The sequence below is a fragment of the Trachemys scripta genome, chromosome 6 (genome assembly GCF_013100865.1).
Source record: "Trachemys scripta elegans isolate TJP31775 chromosome 6, CAS_Tse_1.0, whole genome shotgun sequence".
NCBI lineage: Eukaryota > Metazoa > Chordata > Testudines > Emydidae > Trachemys > Trachemys scripta.
In genome coordinates, this window is record NC_048303.1 from 23,561,912 (window position 1) to 23,573,954 (window position 12,043).

The following is a 12,043-nucleotide window of genomic DNA, read 5'->3' on the forward strand; positions in this document are numbered from 1 at the left end:
TAGATGAAATATATGGGAAAAAACTGTTTTTATAGGTATAGATAAGATGTATTATACTTGCATGGAAATGTGAGTTTATTAAGTTAGTTAAGAAGGGTAAACATCTATTTGATTTTAAATGATTGTATTTGCTATTAAAGGACTAAACATTTAAATAGGTCACTTAAAAAAAAACCTGTCTCACCCACTTCTCAAAGAAATAATAGCAGAGCTTATTGTGCGGTTTCATTACTATTATGCTGTGATGTATAAATTAAGAAAGAAATACACGTATCAAATAAAATCACATTCTGTGAAAAAGTTTCATTCTAGCTTGCTTGGTACCAGTTTTAGTTAAAAAAGGCAGGTGGATTCTAAGTATTTGCAGCCACCGAAGCACATACAAAACTTTTCTGAAAAGGACTAGGACTGTGACACTGTTTTTTCAAGATTAATAATTTTTCTAATAAGAGAACTACATTCCCAATTCTTGTCATAATTCTGTGTTTGTCACTTACATGAAACAGAGAGTTTTAAGGAAAAGAATATTACCCATATGTTTTTAGATCCCATAAAAATGGTTACCTTCTTCCTTATATATTATCTTGTTTGTCCAACTGACAAAGCAGCATTATCTTGACCTATACACTGTAGCTGCAGTTGTTGGCAAGATGGAATGTTTATAGATGCTTAGATAATATGATGAGGAAGCCTATATAAGTACCTAGATATGATAGGTAAAATGAGAACTAATATTTTTGAAGCCAAAGAATGGCCACATTTATAACACAAACTAATCCAGGTATATGACTGTACACCAAGGGCATGCCTAATGGAGAGTTAGTGTCTAACAAGCTGGGTTATAAATCCACAGCACTCTAACCCTGTCAAACTGCATCATGGAACCTTTAGTGTATGGTAGCAGGGTTCACATGGCCAGTCAGTGTGCAGCATGCTAGAGTGCTGTGGATTTACAACCCAGCTTGTTATACACTAACTCTTCGTATAGACAAGCCCTAAGTCTATTCATAGAGGACTTTTTCCCCCATGGCAAGTTAAAAATTCCCACCTGATGCAACTTGAAAAACCTTTCAATCTCCTCTCCATCACCTCCTACATTGCAAACTAGGAGATGTCGCAGTTGATCTACAGGTCTAAGTTTATGAAACATAAGGCTCCCCTAAAGGAAAATAAAGCAATACAAAGTTTTAAATAATGAGATCTGCATGTTTTGATTTGCAAACAAAAATTCAATACATTCATCTAACACCCTGAGGGCTTGTCTCACTTCAATGTTAGCTCAAGGTATAGTGAGTGTTTCTCCAACCCAACTCACGTGCACACAAAAATCTCTAGGTCAAGTAAAATGGTGTTTTAAACCTGAAATAGCTGGTCCATCAGGGGTTATCAGCTGAAGTTCTAGTACTCCTCAAGCTAGTAATGCGGTAAGGATGCAGCTACATGCTACAGCTTCGGTTAGCGGCTACATGCTACAGCTTGAGTTAGCATAAGTCATCACTCTGCTAATCCAATCATTCTGTGTGGCTCAAGTATTGTTTTCCAGTGTGGCCGCTCTCACTTGAGGGAGGCTTTTTTGAGTGTAGTAACTCGAGCTAACTGAAGCAGTGAAGACAAGCCCTGAGTTACAATAACCAAGTCTCCAATAAGCTGCAGCATTTCTAGATCACTTTCATAGCACGTATCCGTACATTCTGTGATGGGTCCTGCGGTGTGATCTAACCAGACTCACAAATAGCCTTATGATTACAAAACTACAACAGGACTGCAGCAAGCTGGCAATTAATTTTATTATATTTCCTAATTGCTAAATTATTAGAAGGTCGAATTATAGCTACATTTTCCTCCCTATTGTGAAGAATCATTAAATTTTGAGAATACTTAATCTCAGCTATTTTTAAACGTTAAGCCTTTTAAATAAAAAACAAATACTGAAGTTCTTGCGTCATGGATTTCTTTTGTGAGGTGGACAGAAATGGAATTCTTTGCTCAAAATTCCACTAACAACAATAAATCCCTGCTCTTATTTCAAACCTTAGGATTCATAGTTATCTCAGGAACCTGTGTTTGTTCCAATTTTACATATCCAAGAGTATATCTACACTCAGAGCTGGGGGTATGATTCTGAGACTGAGTAGAGATATTTGTGCTAGCTCTCATCAAGATGGCATGCTAAAAGCAATCGTGTAGCCACAGTAGCACGGGTAGTAGCAGCATGGGTTAGCTGCACCATGTACAAACCCACTCGGACCCCATGGGTACGTACTGGGGATGGCTAGCCCATGCTACTGCAGCTACACTGCTGTTTTTAGAATGCTCTGCCCGAGTATGTCTACTTGAGCTAGGAATCACACCCCCAGCTCCAAGTGTAGAAATTCCCTAAGAGTATTTTGAACTATTGGCCACTAGCTGATATAAACCCATGTAACTCCCCTGAACTCAACAGAGACACATCAGTTTATGGCACAAGATAATCTGGCCCTATAACCTTGAGTTGGTTTGCAGAATTTACAAATGGCTCCTTAACCTTCTTTCCCCTCCACTCCCCCACCTCACCTTCATCAAAGGTATTCTCTGCAAACTCCATGCACATGTGTAGCCCTTTGCAGCACTGGGTCAGTCATTAAGCTTTAAGTTTCTGCTTCTCCCTCTCCCAATCTCTAAACAACAGGGAAAAAAAATCTATGACACACCTGGGCTGAGAGCAGAACAAATTTCTTTGGTGGCAGCATGTGTTGTTGTACGACAACAGGAGAATCAGTTATTGGAATAAGGTCTTTATTCAGTGGTGTTATAATCTTTGGAACTTTCACCTCATCTATGGCAGAAAGAGCCCATGAATGTCCATCAACATGTGTGGTCATCTGAGTAAGAGATGAACATTATCAAAAGTTTGAAACAGGATGCACATTTTGCACACCTATGATGATATCTAAATAACCAGTATTTAACATTACACAGCATAAAAACAGAAGTACTCTCAAGACAACAAGCCCCTAAGAAAAGAAGACATTAAATACAGACACATGCATATGTACCTCACCAGATTAAAAATTGGCCAAACTACTTCCAGTTATAAACTGCAAGCTCTTTGGACAGATCATTACTGTATGTACAATTAGCATAATGAGGCCCTATGATGCTACTAACGATACAAATAGTAAAACCAAGCTGCAAATTGTACAAAACTCCAAATGCATAAAAACTGGTGCTTTTTTTTTTTTTTTTTAAATACCCAAGAGCTGCAACTGAGGCATGAGATTTTTAAAAAACTTCCAGTGACAGACTGGCAACAATGATATATAATTCAGGCCAAGGCATTTGGTAGGACGGATGTAGCTTAAGGCTACCTACCACCTACTTGGTTTTAGTCCACAGTTCTAGATCCAGTTTCTAACTGTCTAGTCTCCAAAGTGCTCCTTCAGTGTATGGTTGTTTTGTTTTGAAAGGACTCCTCCAATATGTCGGGAATCCTGCCAAGCTGCTCAAGCAGCTCCTACACCCACTCGGATCATCAGTCCTCTCCCAGCTCTCCCCCTGTACTTCAGGAACAGACGGAGAGGCCCTTCTGAAGGACCAAACAGCAAACTGCCTACACAAGAGCTATTTACGCACACACAAGCATTTTAAAATATTGTGTGCAGAATTTTTAATTTTTTTGGCACAGAATGCCCTCTGGAGTAAATGTTGCTCCTCTTAGATTATAAACACTCTGTAGCAGGACCATGTCTTGCTGTGTTTATGGACAGTGCCTTGCACATTGCAGGCACCACCAAAACAAAAACAGTAGAAAATTACCAAGGATTTATAATGGCCAAGGTGTTTCTTTCAATCCTACTTTGCATCAAACTGGGTTCTCCAGCTGGAGAGTATTAAAGTGGCAGCTCCCACTGAAAGACACCAGCTCCATTCACAAAACAGAGATACCTAGTGAGAGACAGGTACTACAAAAAAACTACACTGAACTTTTTAAAAAAAAATACAGAGTTAGGTATCTTGATAAATATTTACCAAATAACTAGTCACAGGAGTTTTTGTGTAAGTTATTTTTTGTATACAGGAATGTTAAAAGTGATTCATGGAGCCTATATCATTTAAATAATATTCTCCATGCCTCCTCAAAAAAATTGATATTACTTAACAATATTGAAGAGCTTACTACCTGTGTTTCCATCATTGGTTTTTGGAAAGGGAAAGAATCATGATTGATACACCACAAGATATCGTTATCCTCATTTTCCGAAGCAGCCATCAGCAGGACACCTAACAAAAAAAGTAAAATTAATACTCTGTATTGGAAGCAAAAACTTACATCAAGCCCACTGTTGCTAAAGCTATATATAAATTCAGTACAAGTCCACTCTACACATTCTTAAATTAATCTTACAAGCAGCTCAACACCTACCCATCGGTTAAGTTTATAAACTTAAGTATCTAAGGGGTTTTAGTGCAGATGTATATTTAACTGCTCTTTTGGTTCAAGAGGCTGTATTTGAACAGTCTGTCGGATCCCATTTGAGTATAATCTAACATGCACTATATAGGCACACCATGTATTCCAAGATACTTTATACATGCACACAAACAAGGATGAAGGTTAAAATTAAGACAGAAATTATCTAACATTTTTCATTGATTTTTATGAACAATTATGAAATGTTTAAATATACCCTGAAAGTAAAAAATATCTGGATTTTAATAATAAATTCCATCCTATGAAAATTTTAAATAGCTCTTCCCTAAAGTAGATTCATCATTCTATTACTAGTGCAGTGACAAAAATGAAAATTGCTGCATTCAGAGTCGGAAACTCAAAGTTTATCCAGGAGAAAGAGTTCAGTGCTAAAATAATACACAGACTCTCTGATGCACTTCAAGGATAGGAGCATGAATATCCAATCTTCACAACATAAGGGGCTTACTAATAACTTTCTGGAAATCAAGGAGCCACATCTAGTTTGCATATATTTATGCAAAATACACAGATTGTAATATGTGCTTACAGTTGTATCTTCCACAACAGAATAATAACAACTGCTTGTTACCAGGGTTCACCAGCAATAAAAGCTTCCAGTGGATCAGTTATGTCTTCACCCTACACTTCTAGAGGGTGACTGGATTATAACAGAATGATGCATGATGCTTTTGGCCCTTAAGCTGTATGCTATGTAGCACAGGTTTAAACAGAAAAAAGGTTAACTAAAAATATTAAAGAAAAAAACTAAAATAATTTTACTGAAGGAAGGTTGGGTACTGGTATGATCTGGACCAGTGGTTCTCAACCTGCAGCCCAATCAGCACACAGCTGCGGCCCATGTGACATCCTCAGGGCCATACAGGTAGTACATATATTGTGTAGATGTGGCCCACATAACACACCGAGAACTGCATATGTGGCCCACAATGGTAAATAGATTGAGAACCACTTTCTGGACCAAACGGGTCAACCACTGCCTTGCTGTATGCCCTTGCAAACATCTACCCTACAATCAGTAAAATGAGCATATCCATCTACCTCAGAGGAGACCTATAAGGATTTGTTAATACTAGTATAGTGTTCTGAACAGATAAAGCACAATGTAAGTCTTTATTATTATTATTATTGGTAAGGGCTATTTATTCCAGATATTTAGAAGGGGTTCAAAGTTCAGAGTGTGACAAAGTCAGATCTGACACCTACAAGAGAATGGTTCTATTGGGTTCCGGGGAGATGGGTGAGTGAAAGCCCGCCCACCGCTAAAGGACCCTCCCCCGGTTCATGGGGAGGATCCACAGAGCCCAGAAGCTCAAGTAATTACAGGGGACAACGGAAAAAATAACAAGGACGGGTGTGAAGGGTCAAAAATAGGAAACCTGAAGGGGACATCGGACAGCGCCCACTGCTCCTCAAAGGTGTCAAGGGAGCCAGCAGACGCTGCCCAGAGGAACTCTGCCAGGATGCGTGAATGGAGGGAGGATCGGAAATAGGCCCCACAGTCGCAGAGAACCACTTCAGCCAACCTCCTCTCCTGGCCGTTATAGATGGCCACCTTAGCCATCGCTAGGAGGAAGTTGACGAGGAGGTCCCATGACTTTGTGGGGCCATGGATAGGGTGTGAATATATAAGGAGGTGGAGGGAGAAGTGCAGCCAAACACGTAAAAGGAGGTCCAGGAGGACCCGGGAAAGGGGCTGTAACCTGGTGCACTCAAGGTAAATGTGTGCCAGGGTCTCCCTCACGCCATAGCAGGGACAGACTTCGGGATAGGAGTGAACTGCGCCAAATACACGCCTGTGCTCACGGCTCTGTGGAGCCACCAGCTGATATCCCCAGTGGGCCGCAGGACTAGGGTGGAATATAAGAGAGTGGCGGAAGGAAGGTAAAGGCCCTTCTCCCTACGAGCTGAAAAGGTTACCTCAGGTTAACTAGATAACCTGAGGCCAATTAAGGGTTGCCTGTGATCTTCAAAAACCCCTCTTCTGGTAAGAGAGGAGGAGGAGAGATGAGAGAAGTTGCAGCAGGGAGAAAAGGTTTCTCCTGGGTGGAAGGCTGCTCTCCTCACTATATGGGATGCAATCAAGCCAACTGTGGTTTGGGGAAGGACAGGCACCCAGAAGCCAGTATAATAAGGCAACACCCCAGAGAGGGCTTAAGTTACTCTCCCTTTGTGTTATCAGTTTGTTTCTTTTGTTTGGCTGAAGAGTATTACTTGGGCCTACTTTGTAAATATTGAAAAATAAAGGGGTGAAGGACAGGGAGACCATCCAGAGCAAGACTAATTTACTCCAGGCCCCCACCACCAGATGGAGAAATGCTGAGGCTGACAAGGTGGAGGAGGTGCCTTGTCACATTATGACTAAACTCAGTTAATACACAGCAAATTTAGTTTGACATTGAAGCCTCAAAGATCTATGTTTTAATTAAAAACAGAAGAACAATAAACACGAAAGGGTAACATTTTGAGGAACTGCAGTGTGGTTTGGTCATGTAGTGCTCTGGGACTTTAAAGTGCTTAGTTGCATGTCTCCCCTATGAGTCTTTGAAAATTTACCTGGAAGACAACAGAATGGCTGAAGAGGTCAATGACATGATACAGAGGTTTTTTTCCACTTCTAGGTCACAGATTTGAATTTAGCCTAGGTCAGAAGTGACCAAAAACTGAAGCCATCTGAAAGCTATTAGGCCGGCCTATACAAAATCAATTAGTAATTTAGACAAGATCACTAACACAACTGGCACATTTATTGGCAAACTAAGCAAAGAGACCAAGGACTTAATGGGCATAGAGCCTAACAATCACTATGTCAAGTCTAGAGAGTGTCTTTCAAGGACAAACTTGAGGTACAGTGAAAGGATAGTGTATCGTACCACTGCCTGTGTTAAACTCAAAGTTTCCTACACCAAGTTTCCTACTGTAAAAAGCAATCATGGTGGCGCTACTTGTTATAAAAGTCTTAAAGAATGGATCTTATTTAAGCTGCACTCCAAGGCTTACCTTTGCTATAAAGAGCTCTGTGCACCTTTGATGGCTTCTCCACATTAGAAGAAGCGGAAAATCCTGGAGGCAAGCGGATGTGAACCAACGTTAACATGGAGGGTCGAGCCATTGGATGCTTAAATGGGGATGTACTAAAATACATTCGTACACCTAGGCCAAAGGAAAAAGGAGATCACTCTTTGCAATGGATTTTGTGTAAATATTATAAATGGCTAACAGTCTCAGCATATTTGATGCAAGGCTTAATTCAGAAGCTTGTAAGTAATTCTATATAAATATTACTACATTCCTTTCTTGAAAATGATCCTTCTATCCAAGTCAAATGATTCTAATCCTGATCTGCCACTAGTTTTCTGTATAACCTTTGGCAAGCCACTCTCCCCCTATTTCCTCAACTGTAAAACAGAATAAATAGTTATATGGTACGATCAAGTATTTATCAGATGTCTGAAGGACTTTGAACATATGAAGCAATATACAAGAAACAGGTAACATTATTATAACGATTATTATATACATCTTCTAGTATGCATGGGGAATAGACAACCTTGAAAAGAAAAGTGTTTGTCAATTTTCCGAACCTAAGCAGGTCTTATTTACCAATAAGAGAAGGAGGTATATTGATTTCTTACCAGCATGTGTGACTGCCAGCAACTGACAATCTATAGATTCTGAATTTTCAATCACTGCTATCTGAACAATAGGCTTAAAAACAGAACGGTCTATAGTCCTAAAAGGACAGAAAAGAGTTTATGTAACTGACATCATGCAATAAACAAATCAGAGAATACACAACACTCTTCAAAAGTTTGGTAAAACAAAAAAATTAAACAGATCTCCCAACAGGAAGTATTTCATATCACACTCTTCATATTACCTGGCAATGTTTCCAGCAGCAGAAACAATAGCATTCTGAGAAACAGAAGCAACTCTGGTCATTCCTTGACCATCTTGGCCAAGATCATAAACCTGTAATTTAATAACAGTTTAGTAGTTTCACAATTAAATTAATGCACATAACTTTATCCCATCATGCAGTGAATCAGATTTCTCTCAATTCTTATTTGGCCTCAAGCTTCCACGCACTAGAGAACTGAAGCAGTAGTCCTTCCTAGTTTTCAATAGAAAGGATCGTGGCCATAATATAGTGCAGAGGGGGAGGGAAATAAATGCAGGGAAAAAATCCTGGGGGAAATCCTTCATGTCTTGACTGGCATATAAAGAATCCTAATGTACAAACATAGTTTTTCAGATGGGGAGGGTAAAAATAATGTATGCACATAAGAAAATCCAAATAGGACATTGAAAGTATTCAGATACCTGTATCACTCCTTTTTCTGAACGGGTATATAGGATGTTTCGAGAATTGTCAATGGCAATTTGAACTATGGGATCTGCAAAAAAAAAAAAAAAAAAAAAGTATGTGAAAATCAAAACTGGATTTGGTGTGAACTAGTTAATACAGTAAAACTGATAGTACTGAAACTTTACAAGGGTAGATTTGACTGGCATTTGACTGAATCACTTATTAGAATGTACTCATACAGGGCATTCCATTTACAATGGGCTCCTGCCCAGGAACAGATTTAAAAGTGACATATTAATATCTTACTGAAGTACAGTAGGACAACAGACTATCACTGTCTAATCCATTACAAAACAAGCATTTTAAATATTTGTAGAACAATTTCAAGTAAAAGTTTTACTATACTGATTACAATATTATCACTCCAGTATGTAAACTTACCAAATTTATACCACAAAACAGGGACTGTAGCCACTACGGCCAACATTTTCAGACTTCAATACCTAAATCCATATCTAAATAAGTAACTTGATTTTCATAATTGCCAACCACTTGCTACTCCCACAGTCTTTAACTCAATGCACCCAAGTGTGAAAATGTTGGCCTAAGGTTTTTTTTATTTACATTAACTTATAAACATTTCAGTTATTGATACATTATCACCTACCATCCTCTGAGAATGTGAATTGCAGCAATGAAGGAACAAGGAAAGAAAGGGAGCTCTTTGAATGATTGATCTTTCTACACCGTTGAGTAAACCAGCCTGCCTCAGCCTACAATTGAAAACATATAAAGCATTAAAACTAGCTAGGTAATCATGTGAATTCCTGCATGACGATGCTATGCATTCAGTTTTCATGGACACAATTTTAAAGGGACACTTTTCATCTGAAATGTAGATAATTAAAAAAAAAAAAAAAAAAAAAAAATAAAAGCAGCAAAAGTTGTTTCAGAAACTTAGAAGCCTCTGCATCTCAAAGCCATTGTTTGTGGTTTTCTAATCACATTTTCCATTTTTGGGGTGTGTGGGTGTGGTTGTAATATGTTTCTCTCTCCTGCAATGTGTCAAGGAGCCACACAAACAAAGGGAACTGATTAGCTAATTGTTACAGCCACCTGCTGAATAAATCTTAAAATTAAGATTTTAACTTCTTTGGGCAGGGATTGACCTTTACAGGACATACCACAATGGACCCATGACTTAGTTGGGGCTTCCAGGTGCTGATATAAGGTAAATTAATAAAAATAATCAATACTTTCTTCTGTTTATTGTAATAAAAAAATAAACAGCCTATAAAGGACTTAACCTAACAGTGCTGCTTTAGAGACAAAGGACTGGGCTCATGTCTGCAGATTGAGTCAGTGAAGTAAAATTAAATTCATGACAGCAGATCAAACCTCATCCCAGTCAACTTCTGATTATTGGAGACTGATAAAACCCAGAACAGCTGCTCCCATTAAGGTGGTTTTGAAGGCAGAGATAAGATGGTTGGGGACAACAGTGTCTGTAGAAGCTGTCAGAAAGGAGATCTCATGATGCATGCCCTTTGCGGAACAAACTTTTTTGCTCATTCCTCAAATAAATTAGTTTATCTAGCCTACCACGACTGTAGGTTGATAGCATTTCTGTATTAAGAGCACAGCGCTATCACTCAAATAAATTAAGGCAGGCAACACAATTGTGGGAATGAGGTGACAAGATTGACACATTTTAAAATTCTCAAAACCCCAACCCCATAACCAAGAACAAAAATACGTATGCGTAAAGACTATATTTACCTGGTAAGCTACTTCATATAAACAGCCATCCTTTCCAGCCAAAAAGATACGGCCGTTTTCAGTGGAAGTTATGGTTAGAAGATAGGTATTATCAGTAGGGAGTGAATAGAGAGGATCTGGAAGCAGTTGCATTCCTCCAGACATGCTGTCATTGAGGGCTCCAGAACCTTAAATACATCAAGAAAAAAAACCCATCATATCCGTTGAGTTTGCTTGTTTAAATACTATGGTATTGTGATTTAGGACTATTTCAGAAAATCAGGAAACACTATAGTAAGACTGCACCTTAGCGGACTGACAGAGTTTCTCTCTCTCTCTCTCCTTAAGTCACAACAAGTTTTGTTTACGTTTTTCCTCTCTGGGAAGCTTTTAATCAGTACTGTATGTTAAAATATTTTAAGACAATTATGACCTCAAAATCCTGACAAATCTGAACATAAGATTTCCTAGTTTGTCTATCAGAGACATGACATAACAACCTATTGAAAAAATATTCTATTTTAGCCCCCTAATATTCTTACTCCCTTATAACTTTCTCAAAATCTCTCATTTATTTTTCCTACTTACACATTTCATGTGTAAAAATATACAGCACTGGGCTCGAGTTTTCTGTGGTTCTGAATCAAATGCCAAAGAGTGTGGAGTTTGCTAATAAGGGTACCTCTACACTGCATTTTGCACTAAGTGGGAACAAGCCTCCTAGCCTGGGTTGACAGATCTGGGCTAGTGGGGTCCCATTAGCATTCTAAAAATAGCTGTATAGACAGATCTTTGAAGTTGCAGCTCAGGCTTCAAACCATCACCTGCTTCAGAGCCCAAGCCACAACTTCAAAGTGCTGTCTAGACAGCTATTTTTGGAGAGCAAGTAAGAGCACCACTAGCTTGACTCCGTCTACTGGTCTGGAAGGCATGCTCCTGCTAGCTCCAAAATGCTGTGTAGATATACCCTAAGACACATTAAAAACTGATGCAGTTCACATGCTGCTCCTCTCCCAAAATAATACTTGATTACTGGGAAACAGTTAACAGTCATAGCATCTTTAAAAAGAACTAAAGGGTGGGTAACAGAGTAGAATACTTCTCTGAATTGCGGGTATAGAATACTGTATCCTATGTGAAAAGGATGTTATAGAGCTCTTTCACTCTTGATTCAGAAAGCCATAGAAACTTAGGAAGAGCCCCTTGGCATGCAGCTTAATATTTTTTAAATTACATGACTAGTAATAAATTAATGTGGTGTGGCAATTAACTCGCAACTGAGAATATTATCCTAGAAATTTATATTTACTTGGAGTGCGAGAGAGAATTACCTGCTTGCAAATTAGCATAGCTAAGTCCTAGAATCACTATATCCACAGGAGTGGCCAGAACCAGTAGGTATCGTACATGAGGCTGGAAAATACCTAAGAAAAGAAGAAAAGTTAGAACTTAGTTCAAGGCCAGTACACCAGATTCATACTAAGATCAACATCTTCCCTGCATGA

At 38.8% G+C, this 12,043-nt stretch overlaps 1 protein-coding gene across 1 annotated transcript in view; it reads right to left on the minus strand.

The window, feature by feature from the left end:
- The window catches only part of NUP155 (nucleoporin 155), a 54,811-nt gene that overhangs the window by 36,435 nt on the left and 6,333 nt on the right, over positions 1–12,043 (minus strand). Inside the window, exons 5-14 of the mRNA XM_034773140.1 lie at positions 11,870–11,962; positions 10,560–10,726; positions 9,448–9,553; positions 8,795–8,868; positions 8,352–8,443; positions 8,107–8,204; positions 7,472–7,624; positions 4,160–4,260; positions 2,691–2,861; positions 1,049–1,159 (exon numbers count right to left, since the gene is read on the minus strand). Coding sequence (XP_034629031.1) covers positions 1,049–1,159; positions 2,691–2,861; positions 4,160–4,260; positions 7,472–7,624; positions 8,107–8,204; positions 8,352–8,443; positions 8,795–8,868; positions 9,448–9,553; positions 10,560–10,726; positions 11,870–11,962 — 1,166 coding nt within the window. The remainder of the gene's footprint in view (positions 1–1,048; positions 1,160–2,690; positions 2,862–4,159; positions 4,261–7,471; positions 7,625–8,106; positions 8,205–8,351; positions 8,444–8,794; positions 8,869–9,447; positions 9,554–10,559; positions 10,727–11,869; positions 11,963–12,043) is intronic.